General features: G+C 39.0%; 2 protein-coding genes across 3 annotated transcripts in view; one reads left to right on the forward strand and one right to left on the reverse strand.

Moving 5' to 3' along the window:
• On the forward strand, positions 1 to 10,876 carry cdadc1 (cytidine and dCMP deaminase domain containing 1). Of its 2 annotated transcripts, none has more exons than XM_022204923.2 (12): positions 1 to 115; positions 560 to 700; positions 2,394 to 2,488; positions 3,027 to 3,204; positions 4,337 to 4,634; positions 6,190 to 6,396; positions 6,491 to 6,573; positions 6,745 to 6,794; positions 7,481 to 7,650; positions 7,730 to 7,919; positions 9,416 to 9,458; positions 9,556 to 10,876. In XM_022204923.2, the coding sequence occupies exons 2-12, from the start codon at positions 601 to 603 to the stop codon at positions 9,654 to 9,656; spliced, it is 1,515 nt and encodes a 504-aa protein (XP_022060615.2). In that variant the 5' UTR covers positions 1 to 115; positions 560 to 600; the 3' UTR covers positions 9,657 to 10,876. The 2 variants fall into 2 exon arrangements, with proteins under 2 accessions (XP_022060615.2, XP_051799023.1); XM_051943063.1 differs by having other exon boundaries at positions 62 to 158.
• cab39l (calcium binding protein 39-like) overlaps positions 10,362 to 26,821 on the reverse strand; it is a 24,410-nt gene continuing 7,950 nt past the window's right edge. Inside the window, exons 2-9 of the mRNA XM_022204925.2 lie at positions 19,965 to 20,091; positions 19,494 to 19,658; positions 18,233 to 18,351; positions 17,979 to 18,147; positions 17,652 to 17,711; positions 14,297 to 14,362; positions 14,076 to 14,219; positions 10,362 to 12,626 (exon numbers count right to left, since the gene is read on the reverse strand). Of these exons, the coding sequence (XP_022060617.1) occupies positions 12,447 to 12,626; positions 14,076 to 14,219; positions 14,297 to 14,362; positions 17,652 to 17,711; positions 17,979 to 18,147; positions 18,233 to 18,351; positions 19,494 to 19,658; positions 19,965 to 20,066 (1,005 nt within the window). The 5' untranslated portion in view covers positions 20,067 to 20,091 and the 3' untranslated portion in view covers positions 10,362 to 12,446. The remainder of the gene's footprint in view (positions 12,627 to 14,075; positions 14,220 to 14,296; positions 14,363 to 17,651; positions 17,712 to 17,978; positions 18,148 to 18,232; positions 18,352 to 19,493; positions 19,659 to 19,964; positions 20,092 to 26,821) is intronic.

Here is a 26,821-nt window from a genome sequence, read left to right on the forward strand (position 1 = left end):
CACATTGTAACGTCATGGAGTGTTTGCGGAAACAACCCGGAACCGTCAAACATCAGTGCGTTAGCAGCATTGTTAGCCGGGCTGCTGACGGAAGTAACGCTTTTTCCGCTCTAAAGTAAGAGCCTTTCAATGTTCTGGTATATTATAAACGTATAAAGGTAAATTTACTGGAGTATTTGTTCAGCTATACATCATTTTAGACATTTTTTGTTCAGAACGCGCGTCTGTGATAGTAATGCTAATGGCTAACGCTAACTCAGTGTAGCTAGCTCTGTGCCAGCTTGATGTTTCTCACTAGCTACAGAAAACAATGTTACGTGAAAGCTTAATTTCAAAACCAAACGCGGAAAATTTCTTTCAAGTAGTGATCTGTGTTGTGTTCCAAGACTATTTTCAGTTCTTATTTTTATTTTTTATAATTTGGCTCCGTTTCAAGGCTTCTTTTCTTGAAAGTATCGACCGGAAGTTGAAATCGATTCGTCTGGTTTGACACTAAACCAGATTAGAATCAATTCCGGTTGAACTCAGCTCATCTGTCAGATTGCTCTTGTTTTATTAGACGCTGGTGCTAGATATTACATTCTCTACCTGGCGGCTTGAATGGAGGAAAGCCAGACATGCAGCCGAGCCGACCCGGGCCGGCCCAAGCCGGGTCGAGGAACGAGAGACTGTGGCAGTCAGAGTGACAGCAGGACGCAAGGTGAGCCAAATAAATATGAGTTCATGTTGTATCTGCAGTGTTTGTCCTACTGGTTTTTGAGAGGTGACTGAGAGTTTACCAACACAGCAGCAACGTCTCTCATTGTTTATTTACACAACAACACTTGAATCATCTGGTGTCTTAGAGAGGTATCCCTGGTAGATTTGCATCCTCATTTACTTCAGCGCTCTTGGCCTCTGTTGTTGTCTTGAGCTCACATACTCCCTGTAAACACCAAGGTCCTATTATCACACTTGAACTTGTTTTATGGCACATATCCAGGTTGTTTTCTCCTGACTAAAACCTGGCTTGTGTTGGATTTACTCTCAGATGTACATAGGTTTTGTTTTGATAAAAGCTTCTGCGAAATGAAACTGAAACTGTAGAACAGGGGTGTCAAATTCATCTTAGTTCGGGTTCCACATTCAGCCCCATTTGATCTCAAGTGACCAGTAAAATCACAGCATAATAACGTATCAGTAACCAAAACTCCAAATCTTTCCCTTTGTTTTAGTGCAAAAAAGTACATTCTGAAAATGTTCACATTAAAGGAATTATCTTTTCAAAAAATATTATGAGCAACGTGAAATTTCTTATAAGTAAATTCAGTTTCCAAACATTATGCCTCAGTTTATCATTTAGACATTACAACTTTCAGATCATAGAGTGTCTGCAAAGGTACACAACATTTAGTTATGGGTATCTGGAACTGATTGATATAGTATTTTTACTCCATCAGAAAAGACAAAATATTACAGAAAGGAGACACAAAAAGACAAAAATAATGAATAAAGCAAAACACAAAATGACAAGACAAGAAACACAAACGAGACAAGAAGAAAACAGAACTACAAAAATGACAAAAGGACAAAAACATGAGACACACGACAAAAAAGACCAAAAAAGCAACAAAAACTAGACAAAATATTACAACAATGAGACACGAAAAGAGACAAACGGCATGAAACAAAACAAAAACGGAGACCAAAAATTTGACAAAGTTAAAAAGCATCAACAAACAAGACAAAAATGAAAAAAAATAGACTAAAAACAAGACAAAATATGACATAAATGAGACAGGAGGGACCGCATGTTTGGCACCCCTGCTGTGGAATGTAGAAACGGTGCCATTCAGAAAGTGTTTCCTCCTTAAGACAGTGAACCGTTCATTTGGACTCAGATAGGAATATGTGCTGTCAGCAAGCGATATCTTTCGAGTGTGTATATCCTTAACTGAACTTTGTGTGTTATCTCCACAAGCCTCAGTTCAGTCCTGCTGAATGTCTGCAGAGTGACAGATGGGTCCTGCATAGGTTTAATAATGGTTGAAATTCATAATATAGTGGGGAGACTGAGGCAACTGACATAGTAATTTAATTATTTTCCAACTTATAGATTCATACTGAAGACATGAAAACTGTATGAAGATACATACGAGTTAATGTAAAGAGAAATTATTCATCTTCAATATTAATATACAATGTAGAAAATAATACAGATAAATAAAAAGCATTGAATGAGAAGGTGTGTCCAAACTTTTAGTGTAACTCTGCTGTAGATACAACACGAGCAAAACTTCAATAAACTTGACACACGATTAATTTTACTGCAGCTCTGTAATGTACAACCGGCCGGTGTGACTTTCTTCATTCCCCTCATTCCTTTCATTGTTTTTTGTGTGTCATTTCTCCAGGCCCTGGCCCCAGGCTGTCAAAGGTAAACCTGTTCACCTTGCTGAGTTTATGGATGGAGTTGTTTCCTCAGAAGGAAGCTGAAGTGGACGATCAGGTCAGTGAAGAATGCGTTCACCCACAGATAGATGTACACCATCTAGAACAGGAGTGTCAAACGTACGAAAAAGGTTCAGTCTGGCTTTACACAGTGTCAAAATCACAGAAAAGGTATCAGGTGACTAAATGTTCTGTTCCTTTGGAGATGAACTATGATCTGTAAGTTGTAAGGAGTAAATGATGAAATTTCACTTATTTTTCTTAAGAAACTTCAGATTTTTCATCATGTTTTGTAAAAAGATAATTCATTTAATGTGAACATTTTCAGAATGTACATTTTTGCACTAAAACAAACGATAAAAATCAGAAGTTGTGGTTATTTCTAGATTATTATGCTGTGATTTTACTGGTCTGGAACAGTAGAGATCAAACTGGGCTGTGTGTGGCCCCTGAGTCCCTGATCTAGAACGAAATACAGCACGTTATGAATAATTATGCAAATTCATTTAGCATACACTACTGCGAGAAACAGGCTCTGTTCCAGCACTTAGAATCTTCTCTGTTAAGTTGCCGTGTGTGGATGTCCTGTGTTTCAGGTCCGGAGGGTGGGACTGGTGGTGGTGCAGGACACTAAAGTGGTTGGACTTCACTGTTCAGGAGCTGAGCTTCATGCAGGACAGGCGGCCATCATCCAGCATGGAGCCCGGCTGGCCGACTGTCAGCTGTACTTCTCCAGGAGACCCTGTGCTACCTGCCTCAAGATGATCATCAACGGTGAGGAGAGAGGGAGGGATGTAGAAAGGAAACGGGGAACAGACCGAAAGAGGGAGAGCTACAGCACAACTGCACTAAAGCCATCACACCATTTATTTTAACAGAAGTCTGGACTGTGTCTTGCATCAGTGCCGAGTCTGATTTATAAATGTATTTCCTGCATCATTGCACTGGTTCCAAACATCTTAACTATCTGGGACATCCCCTTTTTTTTCATGAATTTGCAGAACTCAGCAGAAGCAAAAAAAGATTGTACTTTGAGCAGCTCTCCTGTTATTTATAAGCACTGAATGGGAAACGTGCATTTCAGAACTGATTGAGTGAGGAGAAAATATCGTATATGTGGTATTACGTTGCCAAATGCAGTTTGACAAACCAGTTTATGCAACATTAAGGGAATATCTAGTTAGAATTAGACTTTATTAACCCCCAGAGGAAAGTTCTGTTGGTAAAGCTGCCGGGTATTTAACGTCTCGTGTCGTCCTGCGGGTCAAAATTAACCTGTTTTAAAGTTTGAAAATGTGGGGAAAAAAAATACATTTTCACATTAAAACTTCTGATGTCCACATTTTCAACATTTTTGGGAAATTTTTGAACATTTTTTGGTGGAAAAAATAAATGTTAATGTTCTTAAAGAAAATATTAGAAGTTTTACTGATATATATGGAATCACTTTAAATAATTTTATGATTTTTTTTTGGAAGATTTTTCTCATTTTATGAAAATATTTACAAGAATTTTCTTGCCACATTTGGGGGATTTTTTAAAATAAAACTTTTAAGGGAAACTTTCGAGGAATTATTGGAATTTTCTTCCTGAAAGTTTTGCAAATTTTCAGAAATTTGTGGGATTTTTTTGCTGAATTTTTTGGATTTTTTCAGACAAGGAAACCATATTTTTTGGTGCCCGTAAACGAGGACAACAGGAGGGCTAGGCAGTAGTTTCTGTCCAGCAGTTGATTTTATGATTTAACGCCCTTAATAACCGGCTGATTGAGAATGCTCCGGTGTTGCCATCCTGTCATAAACTGCAGTAAATATCTCCACTATGATATTGAACTTTGGAGTTCACTGGTCAAAGTTGAAACGGCGTCAAAGAATTACGGCTGATGCTGCTGTTTGCTCTCCTCCAGCTGGAGTCAGTCGGATCTCTTTCTGGCCCGGCGACCCTGAAATCAGCATGCTGAAGCCCGCCTCTACAAACCATTCCAGCTCCAGCAGTCCGCCTCAGTCCATCACGGAGGAAGCTGCGCTGGACGCCATGGCAACGGAGAAGCTCAAGTCCAACAGCCGTCCTCACATCTGCGTGCTGCTGCAGCCGCTGGTGCCCGGCCTGGCGCAGTTTGTCACCGAGACGTCCAGAGATTGTGATTTTATGCAGACCGTGGCCGATGGCAACCCGGCGCTGAACACAGAGGAGCTCTTCAACAGGTATGTGACAGGAAAAATGACTCAGAACTCCCCACCTGATTGTTGTTTTTGTGAGTGACGCAAAAGTCGGTGCTCATGTGCATTTAGCATGTCAGTTCTCTGAGTTGTTGCATTTCTTTCTTAATGCTTTAATTCAGGGGTGTTGAAGTCATTTTAGTTCAGGGGCCACATTCAGCCTAATTCCATCTGCAACGACCAAGAAAATGACAGCATGATAACCTATAAAAGATGACAACTCTAAGTCTTTCCTTTGTTTTAGTGCAAAAGAGTACATTCTGAAAATATTCACATTTCAAAAAATAAATTCAATTTAACCAACATTAAACCCCAATTTATCATTTCCAGATCACAGAGTGTCTACAAAGGTACAAAACATTTAGTCACAGGTATGTAGAACTGATTGATATAGTATTTTACTGTATCAAAAATAACAAAAAAAAACACAAAATATGACAAAAATGAGACACCAAACAACAAAAGCGGGAAACAAATGACAAAAAATGAGACAAACGACATGAAACGAAACAAAAAAAGAGACAAAAATTAGACGAAAACGTTACAAAGTGACAAAAAATTGACAAATTAGACAAAAAATAACAAAAGTGATACACAAAACAATGAAAAAAGCAAAACAAAACGACAAAGATGAGACAAAAAAACACAAGCGAGACAAAAAAGAAACACAAAATGGCAACGAGAAACAGAACAACAATTGTCAGATTAAAAAACAACAAAGACAAGGCAAAATGTTACAAAAATGAGACACAAAACGACAAAAATGAGAAACAAAATGACAAGAAAGTCAGACAAAAAGCAACAAAGACAAGGCAAAATGTTACAAAAATGAGACACAAAAATGAGAAACAAAATGACAAGAAAGTCAGACAAAAGACAACAAAGACAAAGCAAAATGTTACAAAAATGAGACACAAAACGGCAAAAATGAGAAACAAAATGACAAGAAAGTCAGACAAAAAGCAACAAAGACAAGGCAAAATGTTACAAAAATGACACAAAACGACAAAAATGAGAAACAAAATGACAAGAAAGTCAGACAAAAAACAACAAAGACAAGGCAAAATGTTACAAAAATGAGACACAAAACGGCAAAAATGAGAAACAAAATGACAAGAAAGTCAGACAAAAAACAACAAAGACAAGGCAAAATGTTACAAAAATGACACAAAACGACAAAAATGAGAAACAAAATGACAAGAAAGTCAGACAAAAAACAACAAAGACAAGGCAAAATGTTACAAAAATGAGATACAAAATTACAGAAGAACAACGAGCGATCTAGTATTTTACTTTATGATCAAAACAACTTGTCGTGGTCTGGAAAATATTTTAAATTTACAATTTGCACGTAATGTCTTCTGTGTAATTTTTACGCTGTTGTCAACGCAAATCCTGAAACTGAACCAATTCTGAACCTGACCTCTGGCAGTTATCCGAAAATGCTTTGGAGAAGAACTGGATTTTAAAAAAGGGAGCAGTATAAATCAAAACCTTATGAAACTGTGATTAAAACAGAGAAATGTCCGATTCTTTCCAGACAGCGCACAGGACACCTGAAGGATTTCTCCGGACACTTCTTGGTGGCTTCGTCTCAGCAGCACCAGGAGATTTTGACCCAAATGCGCCTGGAGAACTTCAGCATGGAGCCCTACTTCTCCAACCTGAGGAACAACATGAGGGAGCTGGTGGAGGTTCTGGCTACGGTGGCGGCCGGGGTGCCACGGCAACACTACGGCTTCTACAGGTTAGACGCACTCAATGTCCGTTATCTGAACGACTGGAAACGAGCGTTGTCATTCGCTTGTCACGTTGCTGATCGTGTTGTTTCTGTCACCCAGCATCCCTCCATGTCATGAGGAGATTTCCCAAGAAGTAGCGCGTCACTGCATCATACAAGCCAGGCTGCTGGAGTACAGGACAGGTCTGTTTGGTTTTCTGTTTGTCCAGAGGGAGATGTAGCACAGCAGGGTGTATCCAGTGTCAGCCCAGAGTGAAAGGAAAGGAATTAAACACTACAGAATATTAGAAACCAACAAAAACCAAATTAAAGCCCAAGTAATGAGTGTTGGTCAAACTGTCATTTTCATTCCAGAGGACCCTAAAGTGGGCGTGGGTGCCGTTATCTGGGCCAAAGGACAGTCGGTAAGCTCAGCTTTCTTCCTTTTTTGTTATTCTTTGGCCTCTCAACCCTCCTGTTGTCTTCATTTACGGGCACCAAAAAATATAGTTTCCTTGTCTGAAAAAAAAAAAAAAATCCAAAAATTCAGCAAAAAAGTTATTCAGATTTTTGAAAATGTGCAAAACCTTCTGGAGGAAAATTGCAATAATTCTTTAAAAGTTTTATTTAAAAAAGTCCCCCAAATTTGGCAAGAAAATTCTAGTAAATATTTTCAAAAAATGAGTAAAAATCTTCCAAAAAAATCCTAAAAATATCTAAAGTGATTCCATATATATCAGTCAAACTTCTACTATTTTTTCTTTAAGAACATTCACAAAAAAAATCAACCAAAATCCAGCGAAATTCGCTGGATTTGGGTTGATTTTTTTTTTTTTGTGAATGTTCTTAAACATTTTTCAAAAAAATTTTTCCACCAGAAAATGTTCAAAGATTTCCCAAAAATGTCGAAAATCACCAAAAAATCAACCAAAATTCAGTGAAATTCGCTGGATTTTGGTCTTCTATTTCAGTGCTGAACATTCCAATCCAGCTGTGTTTATTGCGCTTCCATTCAGAGCCTCATTGTCGACCTGTTGCAGCCTTATTTTCTGCGTGGCGTTTCTCAGTCCGACACATTTTGCCGTTTCTCTGACCTGCCGTCTCTTCCCAGGCCGGCTGTGATGGAACAGGGTGTCTGGACCTGGTGGGCTGTGGCTACAACGCCTACCCAGCGGGCTCCCAGTACGCAGAGTACCCCCAGATGGACAACAAGCAGGAGGACCGCCAGAGACGCAAGTACAGATACATCATCCACGCAGAGCAGAACGCCCTCACCTTCAGGTCAGAGCATTCACACAGCCCGGCAAGTAAAAGCACGAGTAGAAAACCCGAGTCAAACGTCTCCTTTTGACGCTTTTAGGACGCGAGACATCAAGCCAGAGGAGCAGACCATGCTGTTTGTGACTAAATGTCCGTGTGACGAGTGCGTCCCTCTGATCAGAGGAGCCGGCATCACGCACATCTACACCTCCGACCAGGACATGGGCAAAGACAAGACAGACATTTCCTACCTGAGGTTCAGCAGCCTGAAGAACATCCACAAATTCATAGTGAGTAGAGAAGATTGAGATGTGAATTTGCACCTGTTGCATGCTGATTTCTGTGTATATCCTTAAAGAAACTGATTTTATAGGTCGTCAGAATGTATCAAAACTTAACTGAGGTACATTTTTAATCATGATGTACAGACTAGAATGTGATAATTATTCGAGGAAGAAGATAAGGGTCAAAATGTAAAGGAGGGACTTTTGAAGTCCATGGGATAGATCTTGTGTACATTTTTATTGAAAGCAAAAAAATAATGTTTTATGTTCACTATGATCATGTCATCACAAATTTCACAATTATTTATAAAGGAAACAATCACTTAATAATAAAAAATGACTGGATGTCACTAAAATGTCAACTAAATAACCATCCAAATTTAATAACAACCACCTTCTAATTAGCTAAACAATAAGCTGTCTCGCTTTTGTCATTTTTTTGTCTTGTTTTTGTCATTTTGTGTCTCTGTTTTGTCATTTTGTGTCTCTGTTTTGTCATTTTGTGTCTCATTTTTGTCATTTGGTGTCTCATTTTTGTCATTTTGTGTCTCTCTTTTATCATTTTGTGTCTCAGCTTTGTCATTTTGTGTCTCGTTTTTGTCATTTTGTGTCTGTTTTATCATTTTGTGTCATTTTTGTCATTTTGTGTCTCATTTTTGTCATTTGGTGTCTTATTTTTGTCATTTTGTGTCTGTTTTACCATTTTGTGTCTCAGCTTTGTCATTTTGTGTCTCGTTTTTGTCATTTTGTGTCTGTTTTATCATTTTGTGTCATTTTTGTCTTTTTGTGTCTCATTTTTGTCATTTGGTGTCTTGTTTTTGTCATTTTGTGTCTGTTTTGTCATTTTGTGTCGCAGTTTTATCATTTTCTGTCTTGTTTTTGTTATTTTGTGTCTCATTTTTGTCATTTGGTGTCATTTTGTGTCATTTTTGTCATTTTGTGTCTCAGTTTTATCATTTGGTGTCTCAGTTTTATCATTTGGTGTCTCATTTTTGCATTTTGTGTCTCATTTTTGCCATTTCGTTTCTCGTTTTTGTCATTTTGTGTCTCATTTTTGTCATTTTGTGTCTCAGTTTTATCATTTGGTGTCTCAGTTTTATCATTTGGTGTCTCATTTTTTGCCATTTCATTTCTCGTTTTTGTCGTTTCTTGTCTGGTTTTTGTCATATTGCCTTGATTTTGTTGGTTTGTGCCTCGTTTTTGCCATTTTGTGTCTCGGTTTTGTCATTCTGCATCTCGGTTTTGTTGTTTCGTGTCTCGAAAACAACAAAAATGTGAACTATCATGCCTGTCCACTATGTTACAAAAAGCCCTGCAATTATATATTGACCTGTATTTGTTCATTTGTTCAGTTTTTGGATTAGATTTGGAACTTTCTTTAGATGCATTAAAAATCTAAATATAGTGGAGAAAGGAGCACATAGAAAAGGTGATTATGAGTTGTAGGCTGTGGTCAAAAGAGTTATTTAACTCCAAAATGTGACATTTTTCTGCCCTCTCAGTGGCAAAGCAGCCCTTCCTCGGCACCTTCTCCTCACCTGGCCAGTAAGTTCCCTCTTTTGGTCTTTCTGTGCATTTTTCTGTAACCGGATAACACAAAGCAGGATGAGTATTTTAAGCGATGGACCGTGTTTGGTTCCAGATGGTTGCGTCGGGAAGCACCGCCGGCAGACGGAGCAGGAGAGCAACAGCAACAAGAAGCTGTGCACCGACAGGTACCACCAATCCCGTACAGTCAGCTGAACACGGACACGGGACTCACGGACAGACTGATGGACAAACGCACAGACATTATCACACCAAACTCACAAAAAGAATTACAGACTCTACCAAACGCTGCAGTGTTGTTGTTGGAATATATTTGGGAAATATATTTAAACCGGTTTCAGTCCAGACTGGATAGAAGTGAAATCTCCTCCATTTGTATTTTAGGCTTGAATGAGAGATTTAAAAATAAAAATCCGTATTTATTTTCCATAGTACAGACAAGAAGGCACCTTTGACGTGGAGCAAGATCAGCGTTTTTTCTGACAACCACAGTGATAAACAGGTGTTTAATAAAACTACAAAAAGCAGTTTTAGGAATGGAGGACACAGCTTTACTTTGGCTTTCATTTATTTATCCACAGTGTTGAGGATTTGTGTCATTATCTGCATTAGTTCCAGTTGCTTTGTTGTGTGTCATATTTTTTTCCGTTGGCGGTTAAAACTTAAGTCCGAATGACAGAAAGACATACGCCCCCTGTCAAAAGTTTTGAGACACTTTCTCATTCAAATTAATTAGAACCTGTCTCAAAACTTTTGACAGAAAGACATACTTTAGGGTTCAGAGAAGGTTCGAGGTAAGAGCTGGCATCAGAGGAAGGTAAGTTTTAATGCACAGATGATTGATCAACATCTGTAGTTGCACACAAGCGTGACAAATGAGCACACGCACACATGGAGAGCAATCATTCCCATCCTTTTATTTGTCGTGAACGTGGTACAATAGCATCGATGTGGAAAATAAAGTGGCTGCTGCTTTCAGAGAGGACGCCGGGAAAGACGCTCGACCAAAGTTGCTCGTTGTTTCGGTTCGAAAACGAAGGAGTTTGGCTCAAGGGAAGGAGAATTCTGCCGTGAAGCTGACTGGTCTACATGTTCTGCTGTGAGAAAGCATAATTCTGTCACAGCTTAGCATCAAAAATAGCTGGTATTGTTTTGATTTTTCACTCCAAAGACAAAGCATGGAAGATGATTTTTCATTTTTCTTTAATGATGAAAAGTAAAATCAAAATTCACAGGTTTCTGACTGTTACCCCACTACTGTTTTATTATGTTGAGATTCACTGTATTTATTATGTGATTGCTTAAAAGGAGTTTTACTTTGAAGAGACTTTAAATTAACTTGGTTGAAAACCAGTGGAAGCTCAAAGCTTTGTGGGTCAAACACAGATTGAAAAATAAAGTCTGAACAGCTTTAATCTGTCTTTTTTTTTTTAGAAAATGAAGATATGTCATTTTCAAGTTAAATAAAAACACCCGACTGCGCTTTAAACTTAGTGCTTTGTGGATTTTTCACAGTTACATTTCGCCATCGAATCCTGTTCCGGGTCAACTTTGGCCTCGCTTTCCCGGCGCGTTTCGTAGCCGACACAGTTTGCAATTCACGTGTTCGATCAGAACTACTTTGGCGACAAACTACGGCGATGGCAACTGCAAAAAAAAAAAAAAAAAAGTTTGAAAATGATAGTGTAACTCAAATATAGTGAGTTAAGAGGTTCACTGCTTAATCACAACAAATATGTTCTGTCCAGAGCATATTTTCATCCACATGATAATTAAGCTCCCCCTAGAAGATACTGGAAATACAAAATAAGGAGCGAGAAGAAGGGAAAAAACACCGAAAACGAAAAGGCACCTCTGAATCCTCCTCCTTTCTAACGCCAACGTCAGATCCAAATCTCCAAATCAGAGCAAAAACACTTGAAACAGTACAGGAAGGGAAAAAAAAAAGAAAGTGAAACCGAGACTCAAACAGCTGCTCTCCTCCACAGCAAAGTGCCTCCGTCAGCGTTCCCGCTCACAACGGCACTCAAACCGGAAACTGTACATGGCAAGAAATGAAACTATATATATATATAAAAAAAACAGCATCAAGCAGTGTGAAAACAGTGATCAGTTTAAAAAAAAAGAAGAATCGTCATATTATTTTTATCATACAGAAAGTGCTTTTAGCCACCAGCAAAGAGAACCAGTGATCAAAACGTCTGAAGCTTACTGTACCGATAGCAGCCCGATGTCACGGTTAAACGAAACATTTTGCCTTCATTTGTGTCACAATTTTTATCGGAAAGCAGTTCTCTCTCTCTCTTTGTTGTCTTGCTGAAGCTTTTTGATTTGGATGTGCTTCCTTTTCCTGGTCGAATTGGCAAGAATTTTGTCGGAAAAAGTAGGGAAGACGAGACTTTTCTGGCCGTGAAGCTGCGCTGAGATCGTATTGAAGCCCGATGATGCTTTTCAGCTAAAGAGGGATAATCATTGGCTTTGGCGGTAGAGGATGTGGCTGAGAAAGCTTTCACCGACGACTGAGAATGCGTTTCACGATGACTGTAAAATATATTTCACCCCATCCTGATCGGACACGCACAAAAAAAAAAGAAGCAGAAATTCTTCATTACTTTTCTGATTCGCCGCTACTTCATTTGAACGGTGGCTAACGGAGCACCGATGATCAGCCGCTAGAAGCTTTTTTTAACCGCTGGTTCTCCCGTCAAAGCAAATCAGACGCCTCCAACGCCACGAGTCGTGGCACTACATGCTACAAGATGGAAAAAAACCCAAAAGATTTCATGAAAAAAATTTACAAAAGAAAGATCAGTGATTAAGAACTACTCTCGCACAAGTTTTTAATGAACCAACAAAGAGAAAAAAGACAAATAAAGTCTTGAAGATTTCTTTTAAATAGAATAACCGTTATTGTTAATGTGTTTTTTTTTCTATCTCTTCCTATTGATAAAAAGTCGGGGTCGAGGGAAGGGGAGCGGTGCTTCTCTAGGAGGCGGGTTTCTTCAGATCCCGGATCTGTTTGATTAGGTAGGTCTTCTCGTCGTTGAACTGCTCGTCGTCCGTGCGATCCTTCTGGAAGTTGCTCAGGAAGTCGATTAGTTTGGTCTGGTTCTTGAGCAGGATGTCGATGATGGGCTGCGTCTTGTTGGGGTTTGCTACGAACACCTGGAGAACAGATAATTCAGTTAGACGTGACGGTAGCATGCTCACCGTCATGGTTAGCGTCCATTTTTGATGCATTAAGCAGGAGAACTCGGTCAGTTTTGTTTTTCACTGCAAAAACTCAAAATCTTTCCAAGTCTGTTTGCCTTATTTTTAGTCAAAATGTCTCATCCCACTCGACTTAAGATAAATTCATTTAACAAGTGACATTTCAGCAAGATGGAGAGACTTATTTTAAGACGATGCTTCTGAAATATCTCAAGTCAAAAAGTCTTGAAATAATCTTGTTTTAACCCTCGTGTCGTCCTGCAGGTCAAATTGATCTGTTTTAAAATTTAAAAATGTGGAAAAATATATATTTTCACAGTGAAAACTTCCACATTTTCAAAATCTTTTGGGAAACTTTTGGACATTTTTTTTTGGTGGAAAAAAAGAAATGTTCAAAAAAATGTTTCTTTAAGAACATTCAGAAAAAAAATCTAACAAAATCCAGTGAAATTTCCTGGATTTTGGTTGATTTTTTCTGAATATTCTTAAAGAAAATATTAGAGCTTTAGATATTTTTAGGATTTTTTTGGAAGATTTTTATTCATTTTTTGAAAATATTTACAATTTATATATTTTTTAATTTCTTGCCAAATTTGTATTTTTTTTATACAAAACTTTTAAGAGAAACTTTTAAGGAATTTTCTTCCTGAAGATTTTGCAAATTTTTATAAATTTGGGGAATTTTTTTTGCTGGATTTTTGAATTTTTTTTCAGACAAGGCAACGATATTTTTCGGTGACAACAGGAGGGTTAAGACACTAAGCTTGACAATCCTGGTAAAATAGAGCTTAAAATAAGTTTTTCCAGCTAATTTTAAGATCTGAATATTCTAAATATCATATCTTATTTCAAGAACTCTTACCAAGCCATTTCTCACTTGTTCTATTGGCAGATTTTTTTTTCACTTATTTCAAGGTAAAAGTTCCTTGAAATAAGTTTTTTTTCTTGTTTTGAGAGGAGCATTTTTTCTGGTGTTGCTCCTTGGCTTTGATTGGATTTGGGCCAACAGACTTTGTAATAAAGCAGTCTGAGATTTAATCTATACACAGAGCCACAAAAGTAGAGGAAGAAGCTTGTCTGATATCAATTAAGGAGCTTTTCCACGAGCTCCTACTCCACTCTGTTAGCGGTACATTCTGATGATGTTCACATTTAATGGACAATCTTTTCAGAAAACATTACCAACCTGAAGTTTCTAATGAAAAAATAGTGAAATTTCAACAACATCATGCCTCAGTTTGTCATAACTTCCAGATCACAGATGATCTACAAAGGCATAAAACATGTAGTCGCAGGTATCTGGAACTGAACAATACAGTATTTTACAACTTGTCAAGATTGAGAAATGATTCTAATTGATGTCAAAGAGTCGGTGTCATTACAGTCGATGAAGACCTTCCTTACCTTAAACACATGGAAGGCCTCAAACTGGATGTTGGGACTCTTGTCTCTGAGCAGATTCATCATCAGCTTGAGGTTCTCAGGCTTGCTGATGTAGCGCGTCATCACCGTGAAGTTATGTCTGTCCAATAGCAGCTCGCCCAGAAGCTGGAGAGAGATAAAATATACATTATGAATGTTTTGCTCGGTGCCGGTGTAAATCAATGCACGAGTCAGAGCCGAACCTTTAGAGACTGCCGCTTGGTGACGTAGTTCTCAGAGTGCAGCAGCTTCTCATAGTCTGCAAACACCTGCAAAGAGATGAGAAACACACCGGATTATACATTAACAGTCTGGGATCAGGTTGGAGACTTTTGGCTTGTAGTGTAACATATCCAGTCTCCCGTGTTTATCTTTCTAGTCCATTAAACTCCAAGGAAACCATCCAAAGTTCTCAAACTTTGTCTGTCTTTGCAGAAGTAGAACATAAATAACAGAGTGAGTGGGTTCATGGTGAAGATGCCTTCGCTTCCTTTCACTTCCTCCAAACTTGCAAAATACAAACCAGAGTGCTAAAATAACTTCTGTCTTTCACAACTTTCTCTCAGAGCGCTGTGACTTTGGATCTTTATTAGCCTAGCCGCGCTAGACAACCCACGGCAACGAATTTAATTCTCTGCCAGGGTGGGTCTAGTTACCCTCCATGAGCCTCGAGGTTGGATGCTCCTAAAACTGGCCGACGAATCACCATGAAGTGTAGAGTCAGAAGGCGGGCGTAACTAAGTGACGACAGAGGCGTGACGATTCTGACAGAAACAAGGATAGACAAGAAGATGGCTGCGCACAATAATTGTTGAGCTCCATTAGCACCGACTCTGAATAATCTTTCTGTTAACATGTCTGTAATATACTTGAGCTTCACCCATTGACTGTATAAATAAGGCTTCACCGAACTCCCGCATCCTCTGATTTCCGGCGCTCTAGGAACTACGTCAGTCTATTCGTTGTGCTGATTGGTTGTATACCTACCCAATTGCTGCAGAGTGATTTGAAAGACAACCTTTTAGCCCGCCTCCCTCCCTGTCGAGAGTTCCGAGACCCTTGCGTCTTCAGACCTGGGTCTAGCACGGCTAGGCTAGATCTTTATCTCTCTTTGTGTCAAATTTGTTTTAAGAAAGTCTCCTTGAACTGCCGGATTAAACAGACAGAAGTCCTCCACATACGTCAACCTGAATGAAGATTATTGATCCCGAATTAAAGGTGTTACATTTAAATCTTAATTAAATCTATTTTACACCATACACTCTTTAAAGCCAGGGTGTCCAACATGAGGCCCGCGGGTCTAAACCGGCCCTCCAGAGGGTCCAATCCGGCCTTTAAAGTGTAAAAACTACAGAGAAGACATTAACTGCAGATTGTAAACTAGTAAAACTATAAATTTAAAATCATTTCTAGACCATGACCAGCTGTTTTGATCATAAAGTAAAATACTATATTGCTCATTGTTCTTTTGTGTCTCATTTTTGTGTCCGATTTTTGTTGTTTTCTGTCTGACTTTTGTCGTTTGTCTCATGTTTTTGTCGTGTTGTTTCCTTTTTTTATCTCGCTTGTGTTTTTTTGTCTTATTTTTGTCATCTAGAGTTTCGCTTTATGCATTGCTTTGTGTGTTGTTTTTGTTGTTTTGTCTTTCCTTTTTGTCTCACGTGTGTTTTTTGAGGCATAATGTTGTTGAAACTTTTCAGGTTGTTCACGATGTTTTGTGAAAAGATAATTCCTTAAATGTGAACATTTTCAGAATGTATTTTATTGCACTAAAAAAAAGGAAACATTTGGAATTGTAGCTATTTATAGGTTATTATGCTGTGATTTTACTGGTCACTTAAGATCAAACTGGGCTGAATGTGGCCCCTGAACTAAGATGAGTTTGACAGCTCTGCTTTAAAATAACTTGTGTGGCTCTAAGTTTACCTGTCGACCACCAAAGTCTAATCAAACTCATGTATTTGAGGTCACAGCGACATGCAGGTAAAAAGGCCGTGCTGTGAGGGTTACTTCAGGCTGAGACCCCTGGGAGCCCCACTTGTGAAAGGGGCCCCTCTGACGGCATACAGCTGAGCTTGGTATCCTGAGACATTGCGACACTGGGAGGGCTTTCCGTGGATTTAGCTTTCCTGGAACCTGAAATGTGTCTGTCAGTCCACTTCCTCGCTATCTGGCCTGTGTTCCAGCTCATTGAATAGCCTCTCACACGGCCCTGTGAATGCCAGGGTGTGACATGATACCTGATCCAGTCATGTGTCTGAGCTTCCTTATTTAGAGCAGCGTTTGTGTTTCTGATCCAAATCAGATGTAATGGCGACCTTCACTACACACTGGAAAAAATGCCCCTTTCAGAACAAGAAAAAAAAACTTATTTCAAGGAACTTTTACTTTGAAATAAGTGAAAAAAATCTGCCAAAAGAACAAGTGAAAAATGGCTTGGGATAGATTTATTGAAATAAGATGTGATATTAAGAATATTGAGATCTTAAAATTAGCTGGAAAAATTTATTTTAAGCTCTATTTTACCAGGATTGTCAAGCTTAGGTGTCTTAACCCTCCTGTTGTCCTCATTTACGGCACCAAATATGGTGGTTTCCTTGTCTGAAAAAAAATCCAAAAATTCAACAAAAAATTCCCCAAATTTATAAAAATTTGCAAAATCTTGAGGAAGAAAATTAGTTAAATTTTCCCTAAAAAGTTTCATTAAAAAACTAATTTGGCAAGAAATAAAAAAAAAAAAAAAAATCTAAAAATTGTAAAAATATTTAAAAAATGAATAAAAATCTTCCAAAAAAAAATCCTAAAAATGTCTACAGTGATTCCACATATATCAGCAAAAGTTCTAGTATTTTCTTTAAGAACATTCAGGAAAAAAAATCAACCAAAATCCAGCGAAATTCGCTGGATTTTGGTTGATTTTTTTCCTGAATGTTCTTAAAGAAACATTTTTTTAACATTTCTTTTTTTTCCACCAAAGAATGTTCAAAATTTCTCAAAAAATGTTGAAAATGTGGAAGTTTTCACTGTGAAAATATATATTTTTTGCGCATTTTAAACCTTTAAAACGGGCCAATTTGACCCGCAGGACGACACGAGGGTTAAAACAAGATAATTTCAAGATTGTTTGACTTAACAGGATATTTAGGACGCATTGTCTTAAAACAAGTCCCTCCATCTTTCTGAAATGTCACTTGTTAAGTGAATTTATCTTAAATCAAGTGGGATGAGACATTTTGACTAAAAATAAGACAAACAGACTTGGTAAGATTTGGAGTTTTTGCAGTGTGGAGGGACTTGTTTTAAGACAATGCGTCCTAAATATCCTGTTAAGTCAAACAATCTTGGAATTGTCTTGTTTTAATCCTCGTGTCGTCCTGCGGGTCAAATTGGCCCGTTTTAAAGTTTTAAAATGTGGAGAAAAAAAAATGTTTTCACAGTGAAAACTTGCACTTTCTCAACATTTTTTGGGAAAATCTTTGAAAATGTGTGTAACACCGACATTTCAACCTGGCATTAACGTGTCGAAGCATCATGTGTTGCACGAGTTAAATCACTTACAGCATCGTAGTTCTGTTCGAGGTATTCGGCCACAAGAACTTTGTGTCTTGTCAGGAGATCCTGAGTGAAAGGAAGACAGAAAAACACAAATTACTGAGCAGTCGTGTGGCTTTCTGCAAACTAATGACGCAGATAAATCATATCGGACCCTCTGGAGGGTTTTTTTGTATTTGGGTGAAGTAATAATTTAAAAAAACTGATCAACCATTTCATGATTTCACTTCCTGTTTCTGAATGAAACTGAACCCTGGCACAACCACCTGAAGACACGTCAACATTTAAAAACCCACTCGACACCTCGTCCTACGACTGAAACGCCCGAGTTACCTTGAAGGTGGCGAAGGCGTCGGAGGCGATGTCGAAGGTGGACATCTCCACGTAGTTGAAGAAGCTGTGGAAATGTTCGGAGTGAAGCACCACCTTGGCGAGCGGCTCGTGGCGGATGCACTCCCTCAGCATGATCCCACAGTTCAGCGCCACCTGGGGCGTCTCGTATCTGCAAACACAGACGGAGCGTTGCGTCACCTCCTTGGAATGCCTCACGCTGTGTGCGGTCTGCACCGTACGGCCTACAGTCTCACCCTTTCAGCAGGATGAACAGGACCTCCTGGTGGGAGCAGAAGTATTCCACGGTGGGGCTCCTCGTCCCGATCTGCCTCCTCAGGATGTTGTTGAAGATCTGACACACGTCCTTCTTCCCCTGGAAACACACGGACACCAAGTTGAAGCCTTAAATTCTGCTGCAGTGAACTCCACTGCAGTGTTTCTCCTTTATATGCAGCAAACAACACGAGGAACCTTCAATCTGTGATGTGACAGACGTCTTATCGTTATTTTAGTGTGCAGTCAGTGGACAAGTTTGGCTCCTTGATCTTGTGAATATCGAGTTGGCTTTTATTTCTATGAATGTCGTACATCGGGGGTGTCAAACATGCAGCCCATGGGCCAAAAGTGGTCCTCCAGAGGGTCTAATCCAGCCCTCAAAGTGTAAAAATTACAGAGAAGACATTAACTGCAATTAACTGAAACTATAAATTTATAACGATTACTAGACGAGTTGCTTTGATCATAAAGTAACATACTAGATTGTTCTTTGTTCTTTTGTTGCTTTGTGTCCCATTTTTGTATATTTTGTCTTGTTTTTTTTGTCTAAATTTTGTCGTTTCTCATGTTTTTGTCATTTTGTGTTTCCTTTTTGTTGCGCTAGTATTTTTTGTCTTAATTTTCTCATTTTGTGTGTCGTTTCATTAATTGTTTTGTGTATTGTTTTGTCTTATATTCGTCTTGTTTGTGTCGTTGATGTAATTTTTTGTCTTGTTTTTTCGTCGTTTGTCCATTCTTTTGGCGCTTTGTAACTTTTTTGCCTAATTTTTTGTCTCTTTTCTGTTTTGTTTCGTGTCGTTTGTCTCATTTTATTAATATTTTTCTTGTTTTTTGTCTCTTATCTGACTGTTGTTTTGATCATGACTAAATGTTTTGTTCCTTTGTAGACACTCTGATCTGTAAATTGTAGTGTGTTCATGATGAACTGAGGCATAATTTTGCTGAAATTTAATTTATTTCTCTGTAGAAACTTCAGGTTTTTCATAATGTTTTGTTTCCTAAATGTGGACATTTGAGGAACATACTAATTGGCACAAAAACAACAGAAAAATGTGGAGTTTAATGGGTTCTTATCCTGTGATTTTACTGGTCATTTAAGATCAAATCGGGCTGAATGTGGAACCTGAACTAAAATGAGTCTGACACCCCTGCTTTAAAACACATCGAATGCTTCTACCCTTGTGAAGCTGCAGATGCCCCTTGTGGTCAAAGATAAACTCGTCTGCTCTCCCTCCTCACCTCGAAGTCTATGACCTGCAGGTTTTCTACCAGCGATATCAGCAGGCCGCTGTTGTACAGCTCCTGGGCCAGCTGGGCCACGGTCTCGGTGTGGGGCTCCTTATCGTTGCTCCCGTACAGAATCTCCTTCATGGACACCAAACACTTTGACACCTCCTCAGATGCCTGCAGAGCAAAGAGGGCAAGTTGCAAAACACAAATGAGGTGGGAAATCGGCTTTTAGAGGGCACGATATGGAGGAAGAAATGTAAATATGGGCCCGAGCAAAAAGGGGAAGAAGAAAGCTGCAGCTGACGTGAGCCTGGTGTTGGCTGGTGTCTGATTTGTGTGTGTGTGAAAGAGGGTAAATGTCTTGACAGTGAAGTGTCAGGAGATGACAGGACCAGTCTGTTCCACGCTCTAATTTCACAGAGGGCTGCCACCCTCCGGCATTTACAGACACACACTGAGGAAAACGGCGTCCTTCCCCACCTTGTCTGTCTTCTTGTCCTGCTTGACCAGGATGGCCAGGTTCTCCTTCAGGGTCCTGACGATGTCCGCCGGACTCTTGTGGGATTTACCAAACAGCGGCATGATGGACACTGACTCGCCTTGGGACCTGTGGGGGACAGCAGGGGACACAAAGGAGCAGTCAGGGACGAGCTGGAAGCAGCAGTGGCAACTAAAATGATAGGAGTTAGTTTCTGAATCGAAGACGTCCGGCTTTGTTCCCCGTATTTCAACAGAGCATGGAGTCAGCTTTCACTGCTGAGTTTTTGAGGCCAACATTAACAGCAATGTTTTGGCTTTTTGTAGTGCAGCTCTATCATAATATATCAGGCAAAATATGCACTGCAAAAACAAAATCTTACCAAGTCTGTTTGTCTTTTTAGTCTAAGTGTCTCATCCCACTTGATTTAAGGTAAATTCACTTAACAAGTGACAATTTAGCAAGATGGAGGGACTTGTTTTAAGACAACACATCTTAACACAAAACAATCTTGAAATTATCTTATTTTAACCCTCCTGTTGTCCTGTGGGTCAAATTGACCCCCCCCCCAAAAAAAAAAAAAAAAAATATTTTTTTTTCTTTCACAGTGAAAATTTCCACATTTTCAAAATTTTGGGGGGAAATTTTTGAACATTTTTTTGTGGAAAAAAATATTTTAAAAAGTTTCTTTAAGAAAATTCACTGGATTTTGATTGACCCCCCCCCCCCCCCCCCCCCCCCCCCCCCCCAATGCTCTTAAAGAAAATATTAAAACTTTTACTGATATATATGGAATGACTTTAGATATTTTTAGGATTTTTATTTTTTTGGAATATTTTCATTAATTTTTTGAAAATATTTGCAATTTTTAGATTTTTTTTACATTCTTTAAATATTTATTTCTTGCCAAATTTGGGGATTTCTTTAAAAAATAAAATAAAACTTTAAGGGAAACTTTAAAGGAATTTTCTTCCTGAAGATTTTGCAATTTTTTTTATAAATTTGGGGATTTTTTTGCTGAATTTCTGGATTTTTTTCAGACGAGGAAACAATATTTTTTGGGGCCATAAATGAGGACAACAGGAGGGTTAAGACACCTAAGCTTGACAATCCTGGTAAAATAAAGCTTAAAATAAGTTTTTCCAGCTAATTTTAAGATCTCAAGAGTATCTTATTTCAAGAAATCTTACCAATTCATTTTTCACTTCTTCTATTGGAAGATTTTTACTTATTTCAACGTAAATGTCCTTTGAAATACGTTTTTTGTTCTTGTTTTGAGAGGCGCTTTTTTTTTTTTTTCCCAGTGTGAGGGTTTTTTTTCCCAATTAGAATGCTTTATCTGTGGCTAAAAGGATTCTGATCAAGATATACTCAGAATGAGACATTTTAGGCTGGGGTGTCAAACTCCTCTTACTTCATGGACCACACTCAGCCCAGTTTGATCTCAAATGGGCCGCAGCAGTAAAATCCCAGCATAATAACCTATAAATAAATAACCACAACTCCTCATTTAATCGCAGGTATCTGGAGCTACACAAAGTCGTATTTTACTTTATGATCAAAATGAACAAAAACTTCACACCAAAGCAAGACAAAATGTTACAAAAACGAGGAAGAAATGACAAAATATGAGACAAACGGCACAAAAAAAACAGTCAACAAAGTTACACAGCGACAAAAAAATAGACAAACGACATAAACGAGACAAAAAACACAAAGCAAAACACAAGATGTCAAAAATGAGACACAAAATGACAAAAGCAAGAAAAAAAATGAGACCGATAGCACGAAACAAACAAACAAAAAGAGACTGGTTCTAGCTGGAAATGTTTGATGGAACATCTACATGGGGTACAGGGACACTTCCAGCAACCATCACTCAATAAATCACATCAATAAAAAGCATGAAACTGTCTGGGTGACCTCAAACATTTCGTTAATATTTATATCTACCAACGAGCATCAAATCGACTCACTGATGATTTGCATTATTTGTCTCACTATGTTTTCAATTCAAAAACAGCCACATGTCCCAAGTTTTTCACCACAACGCTTTAAACTCGCTCTTCAACCTGCGTTCCAACACAGCCGTCTGATACGGATCTTGAGACGGGCCGTCGCTAAGCAACCACTGACCCATGTCTGGTTTCCAGTGGAAAGTTTGAGAAAAGGGGGATTAGTGGCGGGACGCTGATGTTTCTCCATCCGCTCGGTGTGACGACTCCCACAAAAGAGAGAGGAATCAGTCGGGATTCCTCTTCCAGCTTACAGACCATTCAGACAACAACTGATGCAACTAAAGTCCCATCAGTAAGTCAGACTTCGTTACATATAGTTTCAATAGTCATCGTTTTTCTGAAGACTCTGGAGTTCGTGAGTCAGAACAAAACACAGCCACATCTGAGTCACGTCATAGCGCATGTTATCCGCCCTGGAAACAAGAAACAAACACAGAACATGAAGAAAAAGCACCTGCAGTCTGACTTTTCAAGGCTAATTGGAGAGAACAATGTGACAGAACTGGCCTGGCTGCTGGTAAATCACAGCAACTCTTTAGCTTTTCAGGTTAAAAATCAAACTTTAGAGATTTTCTCTTTCATTCAGGTCAGTTTCTAGACCGTCTTACCATCCTGACTGCATGTGATCCGTGCAATTTTACATAATATCCGGCTCGGGTTGTATTTTGCCCTGGTACTGCCAGAATGTCAACGAGTGTTTGGGCATCAACAGTCAGGAAGGTGCCAGTAGATGTAGGTTACTGCTGCAGCCACTCCATTGGCACATAACCTACCGATATGCCAAGTAGCAGTGATGCCTGTGTCATATGTGCTGTTCAGTATTACAACTGACGGTATAAAAGGTCCGTAGCTGACGCTGTTTAGGAGTCCTCAGGTTGCCATGACAACACAGGAAGCCGATTATTTACGTTCATTAAGTGGATTTTGTTTTGAAAAGCAGTGTTACAAACATTTGTCCTGTCGTGCCTATGATCATTTTTTCTCGGTAAAATGTATCACTTTTAGTCTAGTTTTTGTTTGATTTATTTGTCCGTGTCGATAAAGTTGGATTAGTCGTCATGTGACTTACGCTGCCGACGTGAGGTGCAGCGCGGGAGAGAGGCAGAGATCGGGCGGGTTCAGCGGACAAGTCTACATCCCATCCGTCTTTTATTTTCTGTTGATCATCCAGGCGAACACAGTAATTATTAATTTTAATAAGTTTTCAGAGAACCGTGTATTTGTTTAGAGAGAAGTGAAAGATAAAGTATTTGCTTTCTTGTCATGTCGTGATTTGAATGCGATGCTATGTCTGTGTTTATAGTCTTCACGGTGTACCACCAAATGATATATCTTCTGAGAAGAATAAACCTTTTTGTGGACTCTTTCAATGACCAGCAGTTACAAGGTCCGTTCAGCAAGCAGAGGCCTTCAGCAATCCAGGCCAGGTCACGACCAGCTGGAGAACTTGTGACTGCTAATCCTCATCTGGGAATGTAAAAGGGCATTACCCTTCCTCTTAACCCCGACTCCCACCTCCATTCCTCCCCATCCACCTTCGCTGCATTCCTGGCTGATTCGCATCCAGTTGAACAGGTAGTGGAGCGACCAGCACACATCTGTAGGTTTCAGTTGAGCCTCGCAGAGTCGTGACAGTTCAGAGCTCTGACAGCAAAACGCCGTACGTCTGATTTCCCCGGATGACAGTAAAGCAAAGTGGTAAACTGAATCAATTGTGGTCCATTACAAAAATCTAATTATGTGACATAAAACCCAACGTTGGTCGACGTTGGATTTCATAAAGTTGTCAAGAAGGGGTCATCTGTCACCGAGCAGGGCAGCAGGGGTAAAATAAAGAGAACAAACAGAGGAGAGCAGCGAGCATCGCCACAATAATGAACAAATGAGAGCCGAGGAGGAAGGAGCCTTCGCAAATAACTGTAAAATGAAATCTCTACGCATATTAAAGGGGAAAGAAGATCTTTTTGTGAAATTACTCGGGGTTATTCGGGGTTCCACAGAAACGAGAAAACAGAACGAATTGGAATCACAAGGTTTTCACTTGACAAAGGCAAAATCTCAGCGTGTGCTTTCCTCAACACAGCCTCACAGTGTTTTCACTTTGAACCCGAAGGGATCCATTTAAACATCAGTTGTTGTGGCTCTTTTTATGATGATTTTTGATGATTTATTCAAATACAGAGACAATGGCGCTGGGCTAAAGGGCAGGCGGCTGATTCATAGTTAACAAATGAAATCAAGTGGAGCGAGATGCCTCATGGCAAAGGGAGGAGGGGGGGAGGCACAATATATTGTAAACAGGCTGGTAAGTGCTCAAAATAATCTGTTCACATGTTAGAGGCCCCAGAAGGTTGAGATGAACTCAAGGAGCCAGGATCGGAAGACAGAAAAAGGCCTTTTAGTCGCGTAAATTTGACATGTTCAGCAGATTTAGCCACATTTTTTGGTACACTGACACTAAATACAAAGATGTTTGTTAAAACAAGCGAGTCCTTATGGTGGCGATCATCAACAGAATGGGAGAGAAGTTGACGAACTTGAAGCACTTTGTGGTGCGATTTTGTCGGATGAAAAGTGCTATACAAATAAAGATTGATTGATTGAACTTAGGGTGACGAAGAAAGACTCAAGGGGGAACCAACACATTTATGAAACAGTCAGCTTTAATTTGAGGGTCTTTACATCCAAATCAGTTGAACGCTGTAGGGATTACGTCACATTTTCTATACGTCCTCCACCTTTTTAAGTGACCAAAAGTAATCGGACAACTGGCTGCTCAGCTGTTCCATGGCCAGGTGTGCGTTATTCCCTCATTTCATTTACAAGGAGCAGATAAAAGGTCTAGAGTTCATTTCAAGTGTGGTATGGTTTGGAATCTGGTGAGGTCAACTCTCAATATGAAGTCCAAAGAGCTGTTGCTATCAGTGAAACGAGCCGTCGTTAGGCTGAAAAACCATCTAAACCCATCGGAGAGATAGCAACAACATTGGGTGTGGCCAAATCAACTGTTTTGTAGATTATGACTCCCTGACCGATCAGAGGCCTGCGCTGTATAGACGTCACATTATCAGCTCGACTCAGTTCACTTGGAACCCCGGCCGAGTAGGTACTAAAATAATACCAGCTACCAGGTACTAGGTCCTAATGAAAACCTCACAAATTGAGCCGAGTGAGTGCTAATGGAAAAGCACCAATTGACTGAGACAATTTGGCAACCAAATATTAAAAGTGACAATTAGATTTATAATTATACACTGGAAAAATGCCCCTCTCAAAACAAGAAAAAAAAACGTATTTCAAAGAACTTTTACTTTGAAATAAGTGAAAAATCTGCCAATAGAACAAGTAAAAATGGCTTGGTACGATTTCTTGAAATAAGCGATTTCTTAAAATTAGCTGGGAAGACATATTTTCAGCTCTGTTCTACCAGGATTGTCAAGTGTAGGTGTCTTTACCCTCCTGTTGTCCTCGTTTATGGCACAAAAAAATATTGTTGCCTTGTCTGAAAAAAATCCAAGAATTCAGCAAAAAATTCCCCAAATTATTAAAATTTGAAAAATTTCCCTTAAGTTTCCCTTAAAATTTTATTTAAAAAACACAAATTTGGCAAGATATAAAAATGTGAAAAATAAATTAAAAATTAAAATTGTAAATATTTTTTCAAAAATGAGTAAAAATCTTCCAAAAAATCCTAAAAATATCTAAAGCGATTACATATTCATCAGTAAAGCTTCTAATATATTTTTTAAGAACCTTCAGAATTTTTTTCCCCAAATGTCCTAAAAGAAACATTTCTTTAACATTTCTTTTTTTCCCATCAACAATTTCCCCAAAAATTCTGAAAATGTGGAAGTTTTTTACTGTGAAAATATTATTTTTTTCCACATTTTCAAACTTGAAAATGGGTCAATTTGACCCACAGGACGATACGAGGGTTAAAACAAGATCATTTCAAAATTGTTTGACTGAACAGGATATTTAAGATGCGTTGTCTTAAAACAAGTCCCTTATTCTTGCTGAAATGTCTCTTGTTAAGTGAATTTATCTTAAATCAAGTGGGATGAGACATTTTTGACGAAAAGTAAAACACATAGACTTCGTAAGAGTTAGAGTTTTTGCAGTGTATTAGTCTGTCCAATTACTTTTGGTCCCTTAAAAAGGTGGAGGACACATCTAAAATGTGTTGTAATCCCTCCACCGTTCACCTGATCTGGAGCTAAATACCCTCAAATTAAAGCTGAAGGTCTGCACTTGAAGCACATCTTGACTTTCATTTGTAGTGGTGTTCAGCGGCAAAACGCCGAAAATTGTGCCAGTGTCCAAATATTTATGGAACAGAAAGTGGTTTTTATCTTTTCAGAGGTCGTTTTTCTTGCAGATTTCAGGACGTATCACGTCGCAAAGTAAGATAATGTCCTAATGCGAGTTGAGTGGATAAAAAGTGCACCTTTGAGGTTCACTGTCGGAAATCAGAACACACAACAAGCCTCCTCCTGTCTGGCTCTATCTTCACACGGCACGATGACGACACAACTTCACACCTGTCAATATTTGCCGAAGGATAAACGGGCCATGCGGAAGTATTTATCATGAAAGGGGACCCGCACTTGCACAAGCTCTGCTGCTTTTTTTTCCTTATCTAATCACATCGCAGGCTACTGTGTCGGGTAACAACTTGTTCTGGAGTTCAACACGTCCAGTCTGCTGCCGCTGCTGTAGCTAAATGTTTGGAATTACTAAAGAATGCTTAACGGGTCCATTTTAATCATCTAATAACACGTCTTTGAGTCCTGAAAAGCTTAAGCAGCTGGTTACTGTGGAGCCTTCATTTTCACTTGAAG

This window comes from Acanthochromis polyacanthus, chromosome 22 (assembly GCF_021347895.1).
Source record: "Acanthochromis polyacanthus isolate Apoly-LR-REF ecotype Palm Island chromosome 22, KAUST_Apoly_ChrSc, whole genome shotgun sequence".
NCBI classification, from domain to species: domain Eukaryota; kingdom Metazoa; phylum Chordata; class Actinopteri; family Pomacentridae; genus Acanthochromis; species Acanthochromis polyacanthus.